Here is a 24,892-nt window from a genome sequence, read left to right as displayed (position 1 = left end):
GTTCTCTCTCTCTTATATCAATCCAATTCCTATTCATGTTACCTTCCAAACCGAAACATTAAACAATATAATTTTATTAAACATTTTAGTCGAATATTAATTATTAAAATCAATGAAAATATTTTGAGATAATAGGTCGAAAGAACTGTAAACAAGATTCTGTTCTGTGGGAAACCATACGCATGATCTCGCGTGTAAAGGAGTTGATGCCATGTGGTCCCGATCTGCGTGAACCATCCTTCTGAATCAGTGATTCTTCTTCAAAGTCTCGTCTCACAAATTATGTCATTTTTGCAAGGAAGTAATAACGAGTTTTGTCATAAATTGCATTACAAACCGAAAGCATGGCATTCTTAGAGTATTCATAAGCAATACAGGAAAATATTTATAATTTGCAAAATCTATAAGAGAGGAGGCATGCAGAAATATCTGCAAGCACAGCATGTTTCAGAAGGTAATCGCAGCAAATTTCAAAGATTTCTCCTACTTCTTAGTTCCCCTATTTTTGTATTATGAGTTTCTTCGACAAATTCTCAAAAAATCTGATGGTGTAGGATGAAGAGGAGACGTAAGCAGCAACCAGACTCCAACTTGAAGACCACTGATCTGTGTTCCACCCCCACCGAGCCCTCCTCATCCGGCAACTCGACAGCGCTGGATAAACTCTGGTTTGGACAGTCGACACCGAGAAGGCACGCAAGCATCATCGTCTCTCTCGCGAGAGAGAGAGAGAGAGAGAGAGAAAGAGAGAGAGAGAGAGGGACAGAGAGGCGGCAAGTGCGGAGGAAAGACGAAGGTGAAGAGAAAGAAAAAAAAAAAACAACGGAGCGATTCCTTGAAGGAACTCGAAGTGGTGTCGTACTATCTGCTACTGGCGGGATGCGGCTGCCGGCGATCCTCGCCGGCCTCCTGCTGGTCGTGCGGCTCTCCAGAGGCGAAATCCTGACGCCGCCGTACTTCAACCTGGCCGAGGGCAAGGAGATTATCGCCTCGGCTACATGCGGCGTCGACACTACCACTCCGGAGCTCTACTGCAAGCTCGTCGGCGCGAATGCTGACCAGCACGAGGATATCAATCTGATCCAGGGTCAGGTAAGCGAGAGAGATAAATATGAAAACACGAAAACAGAGTATAACGTTTATAACACGGTATACAATTCATGTTAATATCTAAACGTAATTCGGATTCAGGAAAATTTGGTGTATGAAAATTGAATAAATAAGAATCTTCATTGTTCAGCGAAGAGTATGGAATATCAAACTGAACATAAATTAATAGAATTATCGATTGTTATGTCGCAGGTTTTCGAATTTTTGTAGATCCACATTATCTCGTATTTTAATTTTAGATACAGTTTAATATTTAGAAATCGCTGACTTGTAATTTGCCGATAAAGTTCGTAATTTACACCAACTGAAGTCGGTTTAACGAACACTCTCGCGTGTTAAAGAAATCACGATATTTTCGTCTACAGTATTTGCACCGAATTTTATCTACTATCAATGAATTCTACGAGTCCAAGAGTTTATCGGCTTCGAGACGTCGACCCGCTTACTCAACTACTTTTTTCTTCTCTTTTTTTCTTTCGCGTAAGAAATTATACATATCGTCCAAATATAACTTGTCTAAACATTTACAATTATTAGTCGAACGTGTTTCGCGCTCTTTATGTCTCTCTATCTTGGAATTACGATAAGAGATAAATAATCGTCCGAGAAACATGAATGAAACCATTCGTAAAAGGTCGGCTTTCAGCAATCGAACGGCGGATGCAGAAAGGCGATTATTAATGAAAGTTTGAGGCTGTTATTATCCAACAATTTTTTTTGTTTTACATTATTTTTTTTTATTATATGAATTTTATTATATTATACATTTGATATTATGATGTGTCATTATGCAATCATGCAATTCAATATTTTGGGGCAAAATTTAAAAACTAGAATTTTGTGCAAAATTTTAACAAACATTTTATATAAATGCTAAAATAATAATGATTAAGAATAGAATGATTTTATACATTCAGCAAAATTCCTGTATATTTTGATTTCAAACTATGATTGCAATTCTCAAGCATATAATCGCCGTTCTCGGCTGCTCGAAAATTAATACTCTCGCCGGCCGGCGGTATAAGCGTTTTGTCGATCAGGACAAAGGACGATTACAAGGCTTCCCTAAGAAAGACTCAATAAAAAACCAGTCCGCGCAGGATCTATGATTGTGTTCGAGGAATGCGATAAATCCGCAGGATTGCATCGCATTTTCTGCATGCGCAACAGTTCAGTTCTCCGCCGTTGAATCGGAAATAGAAACCGCATGCGCGAATGTTTTTATCACAGATATAAATAATTAACTGCTAGTTTGTGATTTATCTGCGATGATATTAATGATATCAAGCCTGAAAATGTGTGTCAATTGGTATCGTAATTATTAAATGTTCATCAAGGACTGCATTGCATTATCATAATTTAATTGCTGCAATGTTGGTGCAGCATCATTCTGGACCGTTAATATTTAGATCGCTTTACAACATGTGTACCTATATATGCAAGTAAAAGAGGGCTACGCGCGAGGCAGAAACGGAAGATAAGAATGACCTCTCGATAACCCGATCGTTCACCCATCCGAAATTAAGAAATTCTTTGTGTCACGGATGGCCTATATAGATTTTTAAAAAAGTCTTCATCTATTTTACATATCTATCTTCCAATTATTCTCTAATGTTGCTTTTTAAGATTAAAATTCACAATCAAATATGTTTTTAATATTTCTATATAATATGAGAGCGACAAAAGAGCAATAAAATTTGCAATTTATCTGCATTTGTATTCAAAGTAGATGCCTCAACTTTAGATTTATTTAACGAATTAATTGTTTCTTTCTCTTGTTTTTTTTCATAGGTATGTGATCATTGCGATCCTGACATTCCGGAGAAGGGACATCCGCCTGAATATGCGGTCGATGGTATGGAAACCTGGTGGCAATCACCGCCTCTATCCCGAGGGATGAAGTACAACGAGGTGAACCTGACGATCAATCTGGGACAAGTAAGTTTTTGGATAAAACGTGGAAATTATTACGCGAAAACTCGCGAAAAACATTGAAAACGGGTGTGATTCAAGAGCGACAGGAAACGATGAGGCGCGAACTCTTTTATCGGCGACATAAACATTCTATCGCATCGTAGGCGGTTTCCTGCAAGTGGGAAGATTTATCTTTAATTTACTTCCGGGGGGAAATGATGAAAAAGCCCGAGTTTCGAAGACAAACGTGGTGAAATTAATTCTTTCATTATTCATTAATTAATATTATTTTCATCGTGGAAAATTATCTATATTTTTCTCAAATTTCTTGCAAATCTTGCTTCTTTCCAGAAAAGGCAAAAAAACACAACAATTATGTATAAATCTGATTTGATTTCATAATTTAATCAATATAAAGCATTTTTATATTTATCATATAATTCTGTCGGCGTGAATAGCGATCAAGAAGTTAACTGTAGGCCAGACGTAACTTAATCCGTGATGCAACTGTTATCAGAGGCGCAGTCTTACACGTGGAGGTTGCCGCTTCCTCGCTAATCACCTACCTAGGCTCATTTACACCGTTTTGCTATCTGCTGTGTCTGCTTCTCCTCTCTTTTGTCTCTTTATCCCTCCTGATATTTTTTTCTCTTTCTTTAATCACTTACTTGCATAAGCATTTTTTCATGTAACATTTTATCTCTCACCTTCTCCGTCTCGGCATTCTGTTTTGTTAAATTCATAAGCATTCTTCAGTTTTCAAATATGGAATACATATTATACGAGATTATTTATTACATGTTTTTTGTTTGTATATATAAAAATTGTTATATACAAATTTCTTCCTTGAACTTTCATTTCAGGAATTTCACGTAGCCTACGTCTTCGTGCGCATGGGTAACTCACCCCGGCCAGGACTGTGGGTGCTGGAGAAGTCGAAAGACTACGGCAAGACCTGGTCGCCCTGGCAATATTTCTCGGACTCGGCTAGCGATTGTATGACGTACTTCGGCGTGGACAGCCACAAGCCGATCACCCGAGACGACAGCGTAATCTGTACCACCGAATATTCGAAAGTCGTACCGCTAGAAGGCGGCGAGATCCCCATCTCGATTCTGAACAATCGACCTTCAGCGAAACAGTATTTCAATTCGACCCTCCTGCAAGAATGGACGCGTGCGACGAACGTGCGCTTTCGATTTCTCAGAACGAAGAACCTACTGGGACATTTAATGTCTGTTGCGAATGAGGATCCGACTGTCACCAGGAGAGTAAGTAGCACAGGTTGCTCTTGAATTTGAACTCTTCGATATCCGATTCTATAAAATCATTTAGAACCAATTTATAACTGTCGCATTGACATTTTAGTGATGGATGAGAAATATCGGTAAGCGTTCTGAGACGCTTGTAATTAAAATTAGCTTGTATTAATTAAATATTAATTAAGTAATTAAGATTTCACATAAATTCTTGTGTCTTATAATTTGATTTCTTTGTCCACAGTACTTTTATTCAATCAAGGATATCAGCATCGGCGGTCGTTGCATGTGCAACGGCCACGCAGACACATGCGACATTCAAGATCCCAACATGCCGAAGAAGTTGGTCTGCCGGTGTCAGCACAACACCTGCGGGCCTCAATGCGCCACGTGTTGCAAAGGCTTCGAGCAAAAGAAATGGCGGCAGTCCACAACATCCAAAAAATTCGTATGCGAACGTAAGCACGATCTATTTTCTTGTCAAAAATACAAGGTGTATTAAAGAAGTAATAAGACTAAATTTTTTTCTCAATAACATAGTTCTTGAAAGAAATATTTAATCTCATTACATTTTCAAGGGTGTTCGATACCTTAAAAAAGTAGCGAGAAATCGTGGTCTCTTCTATCTTCTAACATAAGTATATTCCATAGATATCAACTTTATTTGCTCGCGATTATTTTACTCAATTTGTGAATTACTTCGCTATAATTGATTTTCATTTTTCTACATCAAAGCAATTTATTAATGGTTTTAAATTTATTGAAATAAATTTAATAAAAGAAATGCGGGTCACATTTTTTTAAACATACCTAAATATTGTGAATTACTAAATATTACAGCCTGCAACTGCTTCGGCCACTCAAACGAATGCATCTACGATGCGGAAACCGACGAGAAGCACTTGTCGCTGGACATTCACGGCAATTACGAAGGCGGCGGTATCTGTCAGAACTGCAGACACAACACCGAGGGCATCAACTGCCATCTCTGCAAGCCGAAATTCTACAGACCAAGAGACAAGCCGCTGAATGCAACCGACGTGTGTCAGCGTAAGTCCATCTGTGATGCAAATTAATTTCCGTAATTTCGCAAAACTTGTATATATGTACATTTATAAGCTGGACTTTGCATATACGTTTGATTAGCTTGCAACTGCAACTACTTTTACTCAACCGGAAACTGCGCCGACTCCACCGGAAAGTGCGAGTGCCGGCAGGAGTTCAGTCCGCCAGACTGCGATTCTTGCAACTACGGATATTTCGGGTATCCAAACTGCCGCCCCTGCGAGTGCAACTTGCAGGGCACCGAGGGTTACCACTGCGAAGCTGTGGACGGCTATTGCCCCTGCAAGCTAAACTACGCCGGTCACTATTGCAATCTTTGCGCGGAGGGATACTACAACTTCCCTGATTGTTCGCGTGAGTGAATCTTTCAAAGCTATCCTCAAAATTCCCAAAGTAAAGATATCTGAAAAACAATCGATCGTTATGATTTTAGCCTGCAACTGCAATCCTCTGGGCGCCCTGCATTCAGTCTGCGACGTTGTATCCGGCAACTGTACATGCAAAAACAACTACGGCGACAGAACGTGCGACATTTGCGAGGACGGTTACTTCAATTATCCTTTCTGCACATGTATGTCAAAATTTTAATTGCTTGTAATTTATTTCAAGCGAAACGTACAGCTACTGCAGAATATTCGATTTCGACAATAACAAAAACTAATTTGGTATTCGATAAGCTGGTTCTTGGCGGTAACTTGTACTCCTCGTTTATTATTGCTGTTTATTTTATAACAATTAAACATTTTCTTAATAATAGAATATTTAGACATCATTTTCTGCATAGATATAAAATTTGAAAATTTTTAAATGCAATATTTATTTTCGACACGGATTTCTTTTTCAGACTGTAATTGCGATGCGCGCGGAACGAAGCCCGGTATTTGCGACAAACAGGACGGTGTTTGTCTGTGCAAGGAAGGATACGGCGGCGTCAGGTGCGACCAGTGCATCCCCGGTTACTACGGCTATCCGAACTGCAGACCGTGTAACTGCAGCTCTGTCGGCTCGTCCAGCATCAGCTGCGACATTACGGGCAAATGTTCATGTCTCGCCAACTTCGCTGGAAAGACCTGCAGCCAATGCAGTCCAGGATACTACAAATACCCCGAGTGTATCGGTGAGCAATTCACGCTGAATTTTCCTATTTACAATAAAAAACAATTTTTTAATCCCATTTATTTAATATTTAAATATTTTATTTCACTCTATTAATTAAATTTCTTTAAATTTCTCGATTTTAGCGTGCAATTGCGATACTCACGGCTCGATCGGCGTGTCCTGTGACGGCGAAGGCAAGTGCCAATGTCGCGAGAACTTCGACAGCACCCACTGCGAACAGTGCAAGGAAGGTTATTACAATTTCCCCACTTGCGAGGGTTGCAACTGCGATCCGTCTGGTATTGTCGCGACTTTTCAAGGCTGCGGTTCTCTGCCACCCGGCGAACTTTGCCAATGTAAAGAGCGGGTCGAAGGCAGGATATGTAACCAGTGCAAGCCGCTCTATTGGAATCTGCAGCCTTACAATCCGGATGGTTGCGAAGGTTTGGATTTATTTTGAGAGCATGACTTTTTATCAGCAGTACTAACTGTAATTATCGTTATATAAATATTATAATTTATAGTATAAATTCTTTTGTAGCAATTTTAGAGAATAAACATAATTTATAAGTACAGTAGCGTCATTTGAAAAAATATCAAATGATATACGATTGTAACAGCACAGCATTATATGAAGAACAGACGAGATAATATGAGGTTTACGGAGTGAAAATAATTATTCTGAATATGAAAGAAATAGATAGATAATATTTAGAAAGAAATATACAATTTTATTGCATAAAGCGTGTTTGTGTTTAAGAATGCCACTGCAACATTCCCGGAGTTATCGGCAGCATCGGCGAGTGTGACACTAAGACTGGACAGTGCATATGCAAGTCTAGCGTGACCGATAGAGGCTGCAGTCGATGCGTCGACGGCACGTACAACCTTCAGGAGAGCAATCTCTTTGGTTGTTCTGGTATGTTAATCGACTCTTCTGCTGCGTAAATTAAATTAAATGCGCGAATTAACTTAAATTTTTAACACCGCGCGTCTTTTATTAAGACTGCTCCTGCGACGTCGGCGGTTCCGTGAGTCTCATATGCGACAAGCAGACCGGCCAGTGTCCTTGCCAGCCGCGAGTGACCGGTCTCACATGCAAGGAGCCTCTAAAGGCGCATTATTTCCCCACTCTTCATCAGTACCAATACGAGGCTGAGGATGGCAGGACTCCCAGCGGCAGCGCCGTCCGTTACGGCTTCTCCGAGGACCTTTTCCCAGGCTTCAGCTGGAAGGGCTACGCCGTCTTCTCCACCCTGCAAGACAAAATTGTAATAGGTGTCGGTATCGGCAAGTCTTCGGTCTACCGCATGGTCCTACGCTACGTGAATCCGAACAACGAGCCAATCCTCGGCACCATCACCATCGTCCCCGACAATCCGTCCGAAGTGGAGCAGCAGTTCAAGGTGAATTTCAAACCGACCAGCCGACCGTCCTTCGTGACGGTCGCCGGAACGCACGGCAACCATCCGTCGCCTATGGTGATGAACCCCGGGCACTGGTCCGCCAATATCGCCACGCAGAAAAGTCTGTTCCTCGACTACTTGGTTCTGCTGCCGTCCGAGTATTACGAGGGCGGCATACTGACGCAGGATGTGAACGTGCCCTGCGAAATTGGCTACAAGGGACTCTGCAGGCATTACGGATACCCGAATCTGACACGCTTCGACTCGGTTCACGGCGCTGGCGGCTTTCTCAGCGACAACAACGCCCGCATACCGCTGAGCGAGTATTACACTGATCTTGAGACTCTGCGGGAGATCGGCGAGAGCGAGATGCCGCTCATTAATGACCAGCAGGAGGAGATCCATTTCGATCTGAGGGTCAGCAAACCCGGTCCCCACGTTCTCGTCGTGACTTACGTCACTCCGCGGGATGAGCGGGCCACGTCGGTGCTGCTGATCGAGGCCAACACCGTCGGCAAAGGCAAGGCCACGTTGAACCCTTGCAGATACACCAGCACCTGCCGTCAGGTCGTCACAGACACGTACGGCAAGGTGGCAGTCATGAATTTCGCGTCGAATTACGTCAGCCTGGTGCTGACCGGCGAGCGAAATTCAAACGTCGCGATCGACTCGATAGTGGCGATTCCCTACCACCAGTGGTCGCTGGATTATGCGAAGCTCAAGTCCATCTGCGTGAGGAAAAACGGCAAGTGCGTGCAGGGACTCTTCCCCGGCGCCGCCGAGGCGAAAAGGATCGAATTCGAGACGTCCAGCGGCGTCGCCGAGTCTGAAAACCGACCTTTCGGCATCTACGACAACGCCACTAAGCTGATCTATCTAGGCGACAATGGCATGATGGTGGATATTCACGCGAAGGTCTCCCAGCCGGGAGACTACGTCTTCGTGGTGCAGTACTATCAGCCGGATCATCCTCAGTTCGAGCTGGACGTGCTGGTGCAGAACGGCAAGTTCTACGAGGCGAAGGTGCCGGTGCCCCACTGTCCCAGTAACAGCGGCTGCCGCAGCATCGTGCACCAGATCGACGGCGGCAGCACCAGGTTCCAGCTGATCGAGAACTTTGTGCTGACGTTCAAGGAGCCCGACGACGGCCGCGGCATCTGGCTGGACTACGTATTGGTGATCCCAGCGGATCAGTACAGCGACAAGATCCTCAGTAAATTACAGCTCGACGAGACGAAGGAGTTCATCAAGCGCTGCGGCAGCAACCACTTCCACATCAACGTCACCGAGGACGACTTTTGCCGCGACTCCAGCTTCTCACTCACGGCCAACTACAACAACGGCGCGTTGCCGTGCAACTGCGACGTCGAGGGCTCCACCAGCTTCGAGTGCGAGAAGTTCGGCGGCCAGTGCCCGTGCCGGCCCAACATCATCGGCAGGCGATGCGAAGTCTGCCGAACCGGGTTCTACGGCTTCCCGCGGTGCAGACCGTGCAACTGTCCCATAACCGCGCTCTGCGAACCCGGCAGCGGCCGGTGCATCTGTCCGCCGCGAGTGACGGGTCAACGTTGCGACCAATGCGAGATCGGCACCTACGGCTTCCACCCGATCATCGGCTGCGAGGAGTGCAACTGCTCGCCTCTGGGCGTGCTGGGCGGCGATCTGCAGTGCGATCTGTTCGACGGCGGCTGCCGCTGCAAGGAGAACGTGGTGGGTCGTCAGTGCGACCGCTGTCTCGCCGGCTACTCGCAGTTCCCGCACTGCGAGCGCTGCGACTGCGACTCACGTGGCACCACCGGCGACATCTGCGATCAGTACACAGCTGAATGCTTCTGCAAGGCGAATGTGCAGGGGCTGGCGTGCGACGTGTGTCGCGAGGGCACCTTCGACATTCAGACTGACAACGAGGAGGGTTGCACCAAGTGCTTCTGCTTCGGCAAGACCACCAGGTACCTTTATTTTATACGCACCATTGAAAGTCCATCACCTTTAATGCACAATTTTTTAATCTAAATCTTTTAAAAATCTAGAAATATGTTTATGCCAAAATACTTCATTCTCATGTATAGTATATTGTCATTCTTATTTTATTTTGTTTATAATTCTTGAAATTACTTTGTGAGTATTTTGTATGATTATTACTTCCTCTTGTTTATTTGTTATTCAGAAAGAATGTTATCTTTTAGATCCTCATTTTATCATCATAATAAAATTAAGAAATTATTGCTTATTACATATTCTTTTAGGTGCGCTTCGGCGAGCCTCTACTGGACTCACCACATCGACATGGCTGGCTGGGAATTGATCGTGCCCACCGACAAGAGCGGCAACTTCAGCAATCTGTCGACCTATCCTGAAGAGAACACCACCACAATCACAGTTTCTCTTACCACCAACGACACCTTCGAGAACGTGGTCTACTTCTCAGCTCCTGACACCTACCTGGGCAAGAAGTTCACTTCCTACGGCGGCTACGTGAACTACACCGTCTATTACACGACGGGACCTTTCGGCAAGGCCGTGAGCGCCGCCGACGTGATTCTTCAGGGCGCCAACACCACGCTTTTCCACTACGCCGACGAGCAACCGCCGTCTTTCGTCAACTTTAGAGCATCCCTACGCCTCGTCGAGGCGAACTTCGTGACTAGCAGCCGACTCAGCGCGACCAGGGAACAAATTATGGTGGTTCTCGAGGATCTAAGTGGATTGTACATACGCGCTACATACTGGGATCCTAGCATCACGGCTTCGTACGTGTCTTCCAACAGCTTCAAGTGTTGAAACGTCGTAGAATCGTCGTTTTCTCTTCACGATAAGTATCTTTACAGATTATCGTACGCGACTTTGGACATCACAACGGAGCAGTACTCGCCCCAGTACAGCGCCCCGGCTAGCAGCGTGGAGCAGTGCCAGTGTCCGCCTAATTATCAAGGACTCTCATGCGAGGAATGCGCTCCAGGATTTTACAGAGTCAAATCGGGACCCTACGGAGGATACTGCGCGCCCTGCCAGTGCAACGGCCACGCCAGTACGTGCGACGTGAACACAGGAATCTGTCAGGTGTGTGAATTGAGAAATTTCCACAGAACTCCCCAGATTTTCTTTCATTTTATCTTTAATAATAATTTTTTATCTTCATTACAATTTTTTAATATCTTGCAGAACTGCAAGGACGGCACCATCGGCGCACATTGCGAGTTCTGCGAGCAGGGCTACTACGGCAACGCCACCGTCGGCACACCGACGGACTGTCTGATCTGTGCGTGCCCGTTGCCGTTCGCTTCCAACAACTTCGCCACCGGCTGCGAGGTGAACGAGGAGGGCAATAAGATCAGCTGCGACTGCCTGCCCGGCTACTATGGCGCTCGCTGCGAGGCCTGTGCCGCCGGTTTTTACGGCAACCCCGAAACGTACGGCAATCACTGCAAGCCGTGCGAGTGTTCCGGCAACATCGACACCAACCAGATCGGCTCCTGCGACAGCATCACCGGCCAGTGTCTGCATTGTCTTAATAACACCTACGGTGAGGCGTGCAATCTGTGCGCACCCGGTTACTTCGGCGACGCCGTGCAGCGGAAGGACTGCCGCAGCTGCGTGTGTGACGAGTGCGGAATGGAGCACTGCGACAGTTACAACGGGCGGTGCTTCTGCCAGGAGAACGTGATCGGCGAGCAATGTGACCGCTGCGCACCCGATCATTACGGCTTCAGTGGCTGCTTGGGCTGCACACCTTGCGACTGCGACGCGGCCTCGATGAGCAGCCAGTGCGATGACGAAACGGGACAGTGCGAGTGCGCGCCCGGCGTCACCGGTCGCAGATGCGATCAGTGCATCCCGGGATACTGGAATTACAGTCCGAATGGATGTATATGTAAGTTACTTCTCTTATCATTGCTTGATCAATCGCAGCGCACTGTTCGACTACAGAAAGATCGATTTGGCGCGGCTTAATAAAGTGTAATAAATAAAATAATTAGTTATTAATTTGTGGAGAATTAGAAATCAATTTTTATACTTATTCTGATGAAATATAAAATCTTTCTTTCAAAAATATGATACAACAAAAGAATATTTCTATATATCTAATTACTTATTTAATAAAATAGATATTATCTTATAATATTAAATATTTATATCATATTTAATACAATGTATAAGTAATAATTTTATAAACAGGGCAGATTCAGCGAAGTATTTCATTTATACTTGTTTTAAATCAATCAACAATTATTACGATAAACCAAAACTTTCTTGGATTAATTATCACACTTATCTCTTTTAGCGTGCGAATGTCACACTGGTTACTCCGTCGGCGTGTCTTGCAACGCAACCACCGGTCAGTGCTCTTGTCTACCTGGTGTGATCGGCGAAAAATGTGATCACTGCCCGTATCGACACGTGCTTATTCCAAAGCAGGGTTGCTTCTCTTGCAGTTCTTGCACAGGAAATCTTCTGGACGTCACGGATGAATTGGCCGATTTGCTGGAGCCTATCTCCCGCGAGTATAGTGTAAGTAAAGAATATCTCTCTCTAATATGTGAAATGTTCAAAAATTTGCGAATTAAAATATTGTAAAGAATAATATAATATTTAGATATTTAGATATGGCATTTTGAATAGAATTATCTTCAAGCGCAACTTAATATGTTTCTCAATGTACTTTCAGACGGTGGCGGAAGGTTACTTCACGAACCAACGGCTCAAGTTTATCAACGACACGGTCAACGAGCTTCATCCCAGCGTTGAACTGCTGGACCCAAATCGGGTGAATCTGCTGCCCTTGCAGAAAAATCTAAGCCGACTGGAGCACGAGATATACAATCAGAAACGGCGGATCGACTTCACAGCCGAGGACAGCGTCAAGTGGAAGGACGGCGCGGAGGACACGCTGCGCAATATGAACGCCTTGGAAGAGGATTCGGTGCGCAAGATCGATCTAGTGAACCAGATTGTATCCGAAGTGCAGTCGCTGGCGCAGAACATCGACGTGGGAACAAGCGCCAAGGACGACAGCGCTCTCGACGAGGCGAAGGAGATTCTGAAGAAGATCAAGAACGTTTCCTTCGTCTCGGCGCGGGACAAAACCTTGGACCAGTCGGATCAGGCCAACATTCTGTTCTCAGAAATAGAGACGTACAGCTACCCGGTCAACAATCTCACCTTTGACACGCTCGATCTCAGTAACAGAATCAACAACGCCAGCGCCAAGATGGATGATCTGCTGAATCTCACGCAGGAGGCTCAGAAGAAGGCCGTCGCGGTGGATAGACTCAATCGCGAGAACAGAATCGCCGCGCAGACCGGCAACTTGGACGTCGTAAGAAATTACACGGCCGAGGCGAAAGAGGACTTGGTGGCCGGAGAGGAGCTCAACAGGAACGCCAGCCAGTTCCTCAACGACGCGCGGGACAACATTAATATTCTGGGTGAGTGTCATCCTTCGATCGCGATATTCTCATAGTCGTAGAAATGACAGTATGAATGACTTTTCACTTTTAGAAACCAACGCTGTTAACAAGACGATCGCCCAGCTCAACGGCACTATTGTTTACAACGATGAAGAGTTGCAGAAGCAGGTTGACTTGGTGCAATCGGCCCAAAATTACTCGATGATACTGTACAATCGTTCGATAGCGTTGGACGCTCTGCTAACCGATACTCGTAACACCGACGCGGTGAGGGCTGTTTCGGCATACAGGGACATCGAAACCGCGATTCAAGCTGCGAGAAACGATACGGACGCCGCCTTGATCGCTATCGACAACGCGTCATCGTTGGTAAGTAGTTTGTAATTTTCACTTGCCTGCTTAGCCCCCACAAGTGTTTCATTTATTTTAACTGATTTATAATTCCATTCGCAGTTGGACGGACTTGAGGAAAAGGTGAAGAGGGCCGAGGACGAGTGCACGACGTTGATGAATGATGCGATCATGGTTCTACGGAAGACGACGCAGGATGACTCGCGAGACGCAAGGAACAACACGGCTCTGATTGACAGTCAAAACAAACGCAACAAGGAGATTCTCGATTCCGTCACCAAGTACGACTTTAATCTCAAGCTATTTTCATTTTTTACAACTAAACGTAGAATTGATTTTAAATACATCGAGTAATAAATGAAATGCGTTTCAAGATAACGTGTCGAAGCACGTATAATGTACGCGTTTGTGCTATTAGAGAGTAAAATATTTTACTGTGTATCAAAATAGAAATTGCAAATAAAAATTACAGGATTCTCGAAAACATTCCCTCGCAATCGTCCGCCGTTGTGAAAGGCGCTATAGAGCAGGCGGAGGACGTCGAGTACAACATCAAGACTGCCGTCAGCAACATGAACGGCATCGTCGATAAGATCCCGGAAGACTTGCAAGAGGCGAAGCAGCTTTCGAAGAACACGTCGGAGTCGATCCGCGACATCTCGCAGGCGAACAAACAGCTGGACATTGTGGACAAAGTGCTGCCGAACATCACCAGTCTGCTGAACAGTCTAAGTGGCAACAAGGAGTCGATCGATTCGAATAGGAACGATCTGCAGGACAAGATCGCGGCGCTGAGGAACAAGATCACGAACGCCCGAGAGCTGGCCAATCGATTCAAGAACGGCTTGACTTTCTACAGAAACACCACTTTGGAGCTGAAGAATCCGGAGAGTCTGCCGCTGCTGGACACGTCCACTAAGATCTCCCTGTATTTCAGAACCAACAAGACCAACGGCTTCCTACTGTACCTCGGCAACGAGGAGAAAACAAAATTGCCGCGCTCCAAGACGGTGAGTCTAACAACGTAAAATCAAATGATGGAAGAATTTAAAGATTGAAGGAGAATATTCTCGACGATAATTTTGCACTTCGCAGCATGACTTCATGGCGCTATTGATTGAGAGCGGCTATCCCGTGCTCATAGTCGATTTGGGATCCGGACACGAGAAGATTATTCACAACAAGTTCGTCTCGGACAACGTGTGGCGGCAGATAATCATCGACAGGTTGATATATTAGCCATTCGATCTAATCTTTAATAACGTAGTAGCCTTGCGTTCACGTATCTCGAACTTTTTCTCTCAGGATCGGCCGAAAGATCAAGCTGATCGTTCGCGAGGACATCGGCGAGGGCGAGGAGAAGCTGCACGAGAAGGAGCGAACCCTGCAAGGCTCCTATTACATGTTCGACGTGGACCAGGAGCACTCGAAGCTATTCGTCGGTGGCTACCCGTCATCCTTCGGCATCCAGGACGCCGTAACCGCGTCCTCGTTCGAGGGTGAAATGGAAGAGCTGGTGATAGGCGACATACCGGTGTCCTTCTGGAACTTCGTCGACGGCGAGAACAATTGGAACAGCGCGATCGAGCGCGACAAGCTCATCAACTTCGCGCCGAGCACCGGCTACCGCTTCGACCGACACGGCTACGCGATCCTCAGCAAGAGAAGCTCGCAGATCTCGCCGGACACCAAAAAGTTCAGCATTAAGCTGTCCTTCAAAACCTTCGCCGAAGATGGGCTGATCTTCCTGATGGGCAAAGGCAAGCAGTTCCTGTCGCTCGAGATGAGAAACGGTCGTCTGTTGTATCAGTTCGACCTCGGCGAGGGCGAGATCGCCTTGAAGTCCTCGGACACGTATAACGACGGTAATTGGCACGTCGTGGAGGCCCTTAGACAGGAAAGGAAAGGCGTGCTCAAGGTCGACGGGCACAGCATCGTGTCGAGAGAGGCGAAGGGAACCATCAAGACACTGGTCTCGTCGGATCACATTTACTTCGGCGGATATCCACCAAATGCGAAGCATCCCTATCAGCCGGTCAGCAGCAGCGGCTTCGAAGGCTGCATCGACAACGTCATCATCCGCGACACTTCGATCGATCTCACGCGCAACGTGCAGGCATTCGGAGTTATGCCTGGCTGTCCCGTCAGGGTAATTAATGAGATTTTAACTGTTTCGCTGAATGCAAAATTATAGGTATGAAAATTTCAGACAAAAATTCAGAAAGCGATCTCAGCTTCTTATTTGGAATAAAATTCAACTTCTCTGCTTTAAGCTTCTCGTTTTCAATTTTCAAGTATATCGCTGATTCTTCGAATTGTTTTTTCTTTTTTACAGTTCGCCAGCCTGGTTTCCTTCGAGAAGAGCACGCCCGGCTACGTGCGGTGGCGCAATTTGGCGTCGGACGGCCTGCAGGTGAATCTCAAGTTCAAGACATTGGCCAGCGACGGTCTCATCTTCTACGCGACCAGCAATGAGCAACCAAGCGTCGCCACCAGCTATCTGTCGCTAGAGAACGGCCAGCTAGTGTTCAGCAGCCAGGGCGAGGAACTGAGAACCAACCCGACGGACATCAAGTTCAACGACAACGAATGGCACGTGGTGACCGCCACTCACAGTCCGTCGTCTCTCAGCCTCGATATCGACGACACGAAGAGCTACGGCACCGATTCGCCGCCGCCGCCGCTGCACTTCCTCTACGGCAGCCTGTACATCGGCGGACTGCCGTCCAGCTGGGATCCCGACGGCAACGCCGTGCCTTTCGTCGGCTGCATCGGCGACGCGACGCTCAACGGCGACATCATTATCAATTTCGCCAACACGACCGAGAGACCGCACGCGTTCCTCGGAAAATGCAAAGGGGGCGATCAGACGCGTACGTGTCAACATTGTGAATTATTGCCGGGCAAGTTGTACGTTTCGTCTGTATTTAACCGCTTCGACTTTTTTTCATTTAGCTCTACCAACATTTATCGAACCCGAAGTGTTACCGCCATTGCTGCCATCGGAAGGTTCCGAGGATACAGTCGAGCAGTCGACTCAAATCAGTAAGCAAAACGAATGAAGTCGTTTTAAAGAATAAAAATCATACTGTCATACGAGACAACGATAGACAAATCAAATTGAAACGAATAATTTTCTTCTAGATATAATTGACGTCCCTGGATTAGAGGACAAGGACGACGACGAGCTTGAACCAGAACTTGAAGGACGAATAAACGGTGAAAAGTTCGATTTCACGACTACGCAGAGGCCGCTCACGCAGCCTCAGACCGTTGACGAGTGTCAGCTGCCGTACTTCCCCGCCGTGGATCCTGATCTCGGAAATACTTGGCGATTTGGTATTGGCATTTCTAAACAATCGAAAGAACTCAAGCAATGAAAATATTACATTCAATCCGAGTTTATGTGAGCGTTTCAAAAATTTCTTCTTTAGGCACTGCGAAAAACAGTAGGTGGGAATACAGAACGTTGAACGGAAGGTACAAGGACAATTATGATTTCCAAATCGATATAAAAACAACAGCGGATGAAGGAATTATATTCTACACCTCCGATCTCAATAAAAAAGCTTTGATCGCGTTGTACGTGTCCGAAGGAAAGGTAAAAAAAGAAGTCGCCCATTTGCACAACAGAGCCGTCTCGCGCGTTATTCTTGTCAGCACGACTGATCTTGCAAAATCACTCTTTAAGGTTAACTACAAATTCAACTGCGGAACCGGATCGGCGTTTCTGATGACCGAGAAAAAGATCAACGATAACGAGTGGCACACCGTGATTTTCAAGAGAGACGGTAGCTACGGCGAGCTGACTGTGGACGATGAATCCAAGTCGGGATTCTCGTTGGGAACAGCCACCAAGATCAACGTCAACCCGCCGTTCTTCGTGGGTGGCGTTTTGCCAGAGATACACAGCATCGTATACGAGAACATTGTGAGGCCGCTAGATCAGTTTTTTTTTTTACAAATATTGTTTGGAATAATGAAAATATGATAAATCTGTGGAATTCTTTTCTAGGGTCTCAATAAGACGTTCAGCGGCTGTTTAGGAAATTTCATGATGAACGGACAATCCGTCGGGGAACCATCGGAGAGGATAGGCGTGATACCTTGCTCGAACAGAGTCGAGCCTGGTCTTTTCTTCTTCCCAGGAAACGGCAGTAACTTATTCAAGACGGGTAAGGAAACTTACTCAAGCATGTTCTGAGAAGAGAGCTAAATATATCTCGATGTGTCGGCGATGACAAACAATCAATTGGAAGGAGACATTTCTCTCCATCGTCAATTTTCATCGTTGATTTTCAGTTGAGAACCGATTCAACGTTGAACGCATGGTGAACATTCAAATGGATATAAAGCCGCGCTCGACGTCCGGACACTTGCTGTCGGTGCACGGTAGGAGAGATTATCTTGTGCTAGAGATGGTTAACGGCACCATCAAATTCCTCTTGAACACGCATAAGGGCCCGATCGAGACTTCGTTCAAGCCGACGCAACCGAACTCCTTGTGCGACGGTCACTGGCACAATATTCAAGGTACGTAATGTCGCGTATATTCGGTCACAACGGCCACACATCGTGTTCCCGAAGTCGCATTCTTTTCAATCAATTTGGAGTCGATTTGCTTGTGACTGAAAAAATATCAACACTCAACGTTAATAAAATTGCGTCAATATATTTTTTTTAATATTACAAAATCTCTACAGTATTAAATATTTATGTCGCGTTAATGCAATGTTTTTTTAACAGCTGTTAAAGAGAAGAACGCGGTGATGTTGTCGGTCGATTACAAACCGGCGCCGCCCAGTTTCGGCGGTGCGAACGTGGCGAAATTCTTGTCGAAATATCCAATATTCATCGGTGGCCACCCGAATCTGGGAAAAGGACTGCGAGGCAGCATGTCGCAAGCTCAGTACGTTGGCTGCATCAGCAACATTCAGATCAACGGAAAGTTGATTAAAATCAAGCCCGAGCGAGTGTTCGGGCAAGTCCTCGCTGGTGTATGCCCGACCATTTAAAGCGATAAAAGAATTTTGACGGCCCACGCCAACTTAAATCCTTATCCGGAATCTTAATTTGACCGTTTTTTTTTCTTCACATTTTATTAATTCGCGATAATCGACTAAAACATAACAAATAAACAGTAAATCTGCGAAAAACTGAACTTAAACATCCGTTAGTCTTCTTCTTCGGGGAAAATATTTTCTGACTTTTATCAGCGATGAGAAATTATTTGTACGGGACATACAAAAAAAAAAGAACTCGCTTGTAACCAAAGATATGATTTAATTAAATGACGTAAGTTATAAAATACGTAGACTGGAAGTTGGTTTTGATGCATAAAAGGACGCAAGCTAAAAACAGGAAGAGATACTTGTAAAAGTTATAAGCGTTTTATTTTGTGAATATATATGTATACGTAATGTAATTAATTGTGCGTTGTACCGCACTCGGCACATCTTGTAAATAAATCCAAATTCCTATACAATAAATTCTCAAAAGTCCGTTTTCATAAAGTTTGTTTTCGGCTCAGTCTTTATATCGTTATGTCATTACGGAAATCGTTATCCTTAGCGCTTACCTTCCCGTCAAAATACACGCAACGTTGTTTCGCTATAGTGATCGTCATTTAAACAAGTGGCGATTCGATTGTAGGCACGATAATTTGGAAATTGTCAATGAAATTGTCAGTGCAATGAATAAAAGTGCATTCGTAAGTTCAAGCCTGCTAAAATCCATGTTGTGCTGTAACAAAGCGAATGATAGGCGAATTAGTAGAATTTTACATGATGAGCATGATAGAAGTGCAATTATGAAAACTACATGTGCAAATGAAAATTATTTTTATAACTTAACAATAAAATAACTTATATCTTCCAGGAAACATATGATGAAAATGTCACATAAATGTTTGAATTGTAATTTAGAAAATGATGCGAGTCACATTTTTCCGTTCAAAAATGTTGGGAGGAATATTTATCCTTCATTACAAAGTTGCAGTAAGATTAATTATCCTACTAATTATTTATCACGTTACTGGTTACTATTGTAACTGGTTAATATTTAATATGCGCATCATTTACTAAACTACAATTCACAATCATAAAAACGATTCTTGCAACGTCTAGCGCCAGTATTTCATATGTTGCATTTGCCAATGCAACTTACGTACATTACATACGTTATATTGCTTATTTGATTGAATTTTGTCTACCTCGCACTTAATTTAGGACGGGAATTACGGATTTGCGTAACTCATTCAAAGTTAGAAAAAAAAAAAATATAAGGTATATTAAATCATCTGTAATACATAAAGTCTGATTTATTACAGTTATTGCATATTATATATAATCAGCCTGTTCATCAGATTGTCTTACTACAATCTCTAGACTTATAATATTATACTTAACTCTCTTTCTAACTCACGTTATTTCGCAATTAGTGGCATTTATCAAGACAAAAGACACAAAACACATTCAATTTTCTCACTTTGTGCCACGACATTTCACGTATTAGCAGTCCACACTGACTTTTTACAAAGACTTACTGGAAGTAATTGAAACAAGATTTACTGGCAGAAAAATCCGAAAAAAGAAATTTTCGGGAGAATAATTTAAAGAAGTTTCAAAAACTGATTTTTATATGCATAATAAATATATTTTTTTCTTTTCCCTTGTTGAACTATACGTTGTGAAAATAGAGTACAAAATCCAAACAACAAATATTAAAGATCTATTGACTCATCCTACACGCACCATTTCTAAATTACAGCATGGCGAAGTAAGGAGTTGCACGAAGAAGCATTTGACGTTACACGATTCGCAAACCATAAATCAGTGATATGTGCAATAAAAGCTAACCAACTGATGATTGATATGATGATTGATTTATGCAAGATGTCTCCACCGCCATCGAATGATATTTCAATAATTAACTCTTTGAAAATTTCATCTTTAAACTCGATCTTTGAACGAAACAGTAGACCTAGCGCGGTGATATACGCGAAAAGGAAGCAAAACGTGCCATCAACTGCCAAGAGTAACAAGCTGTCTGTGATATATTCTGAGTGCTTCAACAAAGTATTCATTTAGAAAATACTTACAGAGCATGTTATCGATGTTAGCTCACTTTTAGGATGTTTAAAACGAATTTTTGTAGATGAAAAATTTAAAGAAGAAAATCGCAGGAGAAAAAAGGCAAATTTTGACATCCCCAAATGTTTAAAAACGGATCACATTGTAGCGAATCTATAACACCATTTCCGAAATTTCGCGTTTGTGTTCTTAGATTACTAATGCGGTGGGAGGGACAGGGTCTCCGATCATCACTCTTCTAAAGTATTACAGTAAAACATTCACAGACTTCTAAGTATCCGCAAACGATCCTGAAATGAACGATAAACGGACCGCCGGAAAAAAAAAAAAAAAAAAAATGTACAATTCAATCGATTGATCCTCCTCGGCGAGGAAATGGTCAGTCATTTATCACGCGATTTCAGGAGGTTTCTCACCGAAGTGGTGTATCACAGTGCAACGATTCAGACACTCGATTGGGTTTACCCGCGAGGGGTTCGATCGAGATAACCGATAGCGGGCCAGATCGGATCCAACCCGTTGAGAAATGTGTGTACGTGATGTTAAATTAACCGCATCGATTATGATTGTGGTCCTCGATCGACCCTGTGCGTAACAATCGCGCCTGTAGAATCGCGCGTATCACAAAAGGCGACGGTGTGCATCACCGTCGTGTATTCGACGGCTTCGATTTATCTTCGGAATAAATTCACAGGATCTTGCTATCTTTAGGGTTCCAGCCATAAACGCGCGAGTATCCCGGTGAAGGAATTTTCCGAGTAAACCTTGATGACGGTCGGACGATGTTTCTCGAATCGATTCTGCGGGGATCCAGAACGACCTATGTCAATCCGCGCAAATGGAAACGGAAGTGCAAAATCCAAAGTTTACTTCCACCACATCTGCGAGGTGACATCGATATTCCTGGCTCCGCGTTGATGGTGTACAGTAATTCAGTCGTACTCATATACGATATTCGACTCTACTCGATGCCATGCGCGAAGATCATCACCAGGCCCGGCTCGACCATCATGTCCTCCGGCATGTGCGTGTTATCACAGTGGAGGACCAGCACCGCTTGTTTGCCAGGCACTCTTTTGCACACGTAGTTGTCATATTGCCGCCGAGAGTTCTGTCTGGTCTCCAGGGAGTTCAGGCCCGGTGGCCACTTCCTCTCGTGGCAATTCTCCATCAGCTCGTCGATGACATGCGGCGGACAATTGTACTCCGACAGGGTTCTCTTTATCATCGTCTGCAAACGACAAAGGCGTTTGAGTCAATTTCGGGTCAATCGTCAAATCAATTAATCGTCAATTCGCAAAGTCGCACCTGTAGCAACTCATCGGGCGTGGAGATCATGCCACCCCACCTGGTGACCCTGGCGCGCGGTAAAGTGGCGGACCATCTAACAACCTCGTCCCTCTCCATCTGGTCAGCGATTGCGCGCATCGCCGGATTCGACACCCGGAGCGCACGCATAAAGTCCTTCAGCAGGTGTATCTCGCGCTTGTGCTCGTTGATCTGCAGCTGCTGCTCGCCGAGTTCACGCTTCATGTCGTTCAGCTTCTGCTGCTGCGACTGTATCAGGTTGCGGAGCTCGCGCACGCAGTTGTGGTCCTTGAGCTCGTTCTTGGGGATGATCAGACTGCAACCCTGCTCGCACAGCATTGGTCTCTTTGGATTGTACTCGCACTGTTCGAGATGTGAAGCCAGACTGTCCAGCTTAACAATCGCGGTGCAGCCGTACACTATGTTGTCGCAATTAATGCACAAGCGAGCTAGTAGATTCCTCAGGATTCGGGGAACTGCTCTGAGCTGAGCGGATGTGATGGGCGTGCGGTCCAGAGGGCAAGTAGGCTGGCGATTTATCCATTCGTTAATGCAGGTGCGACAGAAGGCATGCTCACACACTGGTGCCTGCAACACATTGCTCACCTGCAAGTCCTCGTAAGCTGCCACAACTTATAGGAAAGTATATATAGATATATGCTATCTCCGATAAGATTCGAGTAGATCAATGTCTTTAGAGAAAGAATAGAAATTTCAAGACAAGCAAGGAGTACAAATGGATACTAGAGAGAAAGCCTTCAAGTTAAAAATATATAAAACGAATTACGCGAATAGCATTATGAATAATGTTGAAGTTATACGTAAGAAAATAAATTGAATAAGATGTCTTTTAGTCATAAAATGCATGTATATATATATACATTATCTTCGTGTTCATTTAATTTAAAACGGTAAATATTTATAAATGCTATAAGTAGTATACTTCACAAATAGAGCAATAAGAAGTTTTAGACAAGAAAGAGGAGCGTATAAATAGATATTAGAAAGCAACTGATTGTGAGTTATAGAATGTTATTATGTTAATATTTGACGATAGCTTAAATATTGTATATTTATATTATCTTGTATAAACAGTTATTCATTTTAAAATGATAAGCATTTGTAAAGGGTGTAAATTTCCTTTATCCTCAGTAAATGCAATCAGATAACTAGTGATAGCATGAATATCTGTAAAGCAACAAACCGAGACTAACCTATGTAAGCACATACATGACTCTGTTTTAACTTCAAAGTAAAAAGTATAAGCAAAAAGTATAGCAACAAGAGCAAGTAAGCGTCAGCGAACGGAGTTAGATAATCTCGCACGTGATATTGGGTATCCAGAACAGATTTGCGTCTTAAAACGTAAAATCATAAAATCTCGCCATAGATGTGTTGACTTATCATTCTGAAATCAAACCGGTAAAATTCCAAAATACATTCACAGAAATTCTGATTTCTTCAATTTTGCTTTTCCTCGAGGATTGAAATACTTTTCTCGCGACGATCTATTTCCTTTCTTTTCTTCTTTTTTTTTTTAAATTTGATAAACTACTTGCACAACAACGCACAGAGCGAAAATCTAGGTTAGACGTGGGGACAGGTTGCGTCACAGCGAAACTCTCGCAAACACGTGGTGTAACATCCTACCTGGACGGGATCTTCAAGCACACCGGAGCATATCGGGCACACGAGCTCCTCATCTACGTCCCCCTGGAAGCGGTTCACGTCGAACCCCATCGCTCACGAATGCGTGTGTCGCCTCCTTGTCGCCTCGTCGTGCAATCTCCCAACAGTCAGGAGCGGATCTAACCGCGAGAGCGTGCAGGAGATTCACCGACGAGGCTTCGACCATATCCGGAATCTCCAGTCTCAGAAAATTCACTTTTCCAAATTTTCCCTTAGATTTTTTCAAACATATCACATACAAATCTAAAATGTATATTTTTGTGTCACAAATTTAATCAGAGATTTATAATTATTTGGCAATTTATTTTATTCTTTTAATAATTTGCATATGTAAAACAGTAGAGCTAAGAAAGTTTTAAAAATTTTGATATTAATTTCACAATTAATTCTACTCACTGCGAAAGTGCAGTAGACTTTTTTCAGTGTAAACTTTAAGAACAGATTCAATCAAATTTGTTGTAAAATTATCAACTATCAGGCGTTCAACGAACTCCATAGACGGGCATAAGGACAGCACTGAAGGGACCCCCTCGTCTCTTTCACTGGGAGAGCAGGGATCCTGGACTCGTCGCTCTGTGTGGACGGTTTTACCGTTATCTTCGCGGCTCCTGTCTGTCCCGTTCTCGCGCTAATCGGTCCGCTGCTCCCGAAACGGCGTGGTCCCAAAATGAACCATTAACGACGAAATTGTGAAACGATCCCTTCGTAATTTTATTATGAAAAACTTTCTTATTTAAAATAGTAGTTTTCGACAGCCAAATATTTAAAGTATTCCGTAGTTTTCTCTTCAATTTATATCCGCATGATAGATGCGTGGTCTTGCAGTTAGAATTCAAAATTTAAAAAAATTTATATTTCAAGTACAAAAAATCTGTAACAGGATACTCTACCTACAAACTAGAGCTACTGTGCTTTACTTATTCATCTTTTCTATTTATAGATCTATAGAAATAGATCTTCAATCTATTTTTTCAGAATTAAAGACAAAAGCGCGATTTACAATCAATCGGCGTCAGATCGGCTATCTGAAAAATAAAGTTCGTCATTACAAGTATGACAATCTGATGACAAGAAATCTCGATTCGAGAGCAGGGAGGCACCTTCAAAAATCGAAGCGACGAGTACTTCATTTGTGCAAAGTTAACCTTACGTAATATCCTTGATAATGCACTTGATATTCGTTTGTCATCGAG

At 43.9% G+C, this 24,892-nt stretch overlaps 2 protein-coding genes across 3 annotated transcripts; one reads left to right on the top strand and one right to left on the bottom strand.

Moving 5' to 3' along the window:
• The first annotated feature begins 140 nt into the window (after nt 1–140).
• On the top strand, nt 141–19,124 carry LanA (laminin subunit alpha). The gene is made up of 29 exons (XM_067352350.1): nt 141–1,092; nt 2,902–3,048; nt 3,888–4,295; nt 4,528–4,741; nt 5,124–5,333; nt 5,430–5,702; nt 5,782–5,919; nt 6,193–6,465; nt 6,590–6,889; nt 7,207–7,365; nt 7,452–9,801; nt 10,099–10,602; nt 10,681–10,912; nt 11,015–11,723; nt 12,135–12,361; nt 12,519–13,278; nt 13,352–13,629; nt 13,714–13,892; nt 14,084–14,621; nt 14,707–14,837; nt 14,917–15,760; nt 15,947–16,484; nt 16,567–16,656; nt 16,756–16,950; nt 17,046–17,212; nt 17,303–17,542; nt 17,627–17,786; nt 17,914–18,144; nt 18,358–19,124. Exons 1-29 carry the CDS (start codon nt 556–558, stop codon nt 18,624–18,626), a joined length of 11,301 nt encoding a protein of 3,766 aa, XP_067208451.1. The 5' UTR covers nt 141–555; the 3' UTR covers nt 18,627–19,124.
• elgi (E3 ubiquitin-protein ligase NRDP1 elgi) lies at nt 18,980–23,940 on the bottom strand. 2 transcript variants are annotated; one of them, XM_012366696.2, is made up of 4 exons: nt 23,661–23,940; nt 22,011–22,616; nt 21,645–21,933; nt 18,980–19,353 (listed from the first exon to the last, which is right to left on the bottom strand). In XM_012366696.2, the coding sequence occupies exons 1-3, from the start codon at nt 23,748–23,750 to the stop codon at nt 21,664–21,666; spliced, it is 966 nt and encodes a 321-aa protein (XP_012222119.1). In that variant the 5' UTR covers nt 23,751–23,940; the 3' UTR covers nt 18,980–19,353; nt 21,645–21,663. The 2 variants fall into 2 exon arrangements, with proteins under 2 accessions (XP_012222119.1, XP_012222120.1); XM_012366697.2 differs by having other exon boundaries at nt 22,011–22,598; nt 23,661–23,932.
• Nucleotides 23,941–24,892: the final 952 nt, after the last annotated feature.

Source organism: Linepithema humile, chromosome 1 (genome assembly GCF_040581485.1).
Source record: "Linepithema humile isolate Giens D197 chromosome 1, Lhum_UNIL_v1.0, whole genome shotgun sequence".
Lineage (NCBI taxonomy): Eukaryota > Metazoa > Arthropoda > Insecta > Hymenoptera > Formicidae > Linepithema > Linepithema humile.
Note: the sequence above shows the minus strand (reverse complement) of the source record. Positions and strands in the feature narration are given on the sequence as shown.

Excerpts from the sequence above, each read along its gene's own strand:
- elgi (XM_012366696.2), bottom strand. The coding sequence starts at position 23,750 with ATGGGGTTCGACGTGAACCGCTTCCAGGGGGACGTAGATGAGGAGCTC. Across the intron at positions 22,617-23,660 it reads TGCTTGAAGATCCCGTCCAG|GTGAGCAATGTGTTGCAGGC; the intron begins GTAGGATGTTAC and ends GAGGACTTGCAG. Across the intron at positions 21,934-22,010 it reads CGCCCGATGAGTTGCTACAG|ACGATGATAAAGAGAACCCT; the intron begins GTGCGACTTTGC and ends TGTCGTTTGCAG.
- LanA (XM_067352350.1), top strand. The coding sequence starts at position 556 with ATGAAGAGGAGACGTAAGCAGCAACCAGACTCCAACTTGAAGACCACT. Across the intron at positions 6,466-6,589 it reads CAAATACCCCGAGTGTATCG|CGTGCAATTGCGATACTCAC; the intron begins GTGAGCAATTCA and ends TCTCGATTTTAG. Across the intron at positions 12,362-12,518 it reads CTATCTCCCGCGAGTATAGT|ACGGTGGCGGAAGGTTACTT; the intron begins GTAAGTAAAGAA and ends ATGTACTTTCAG.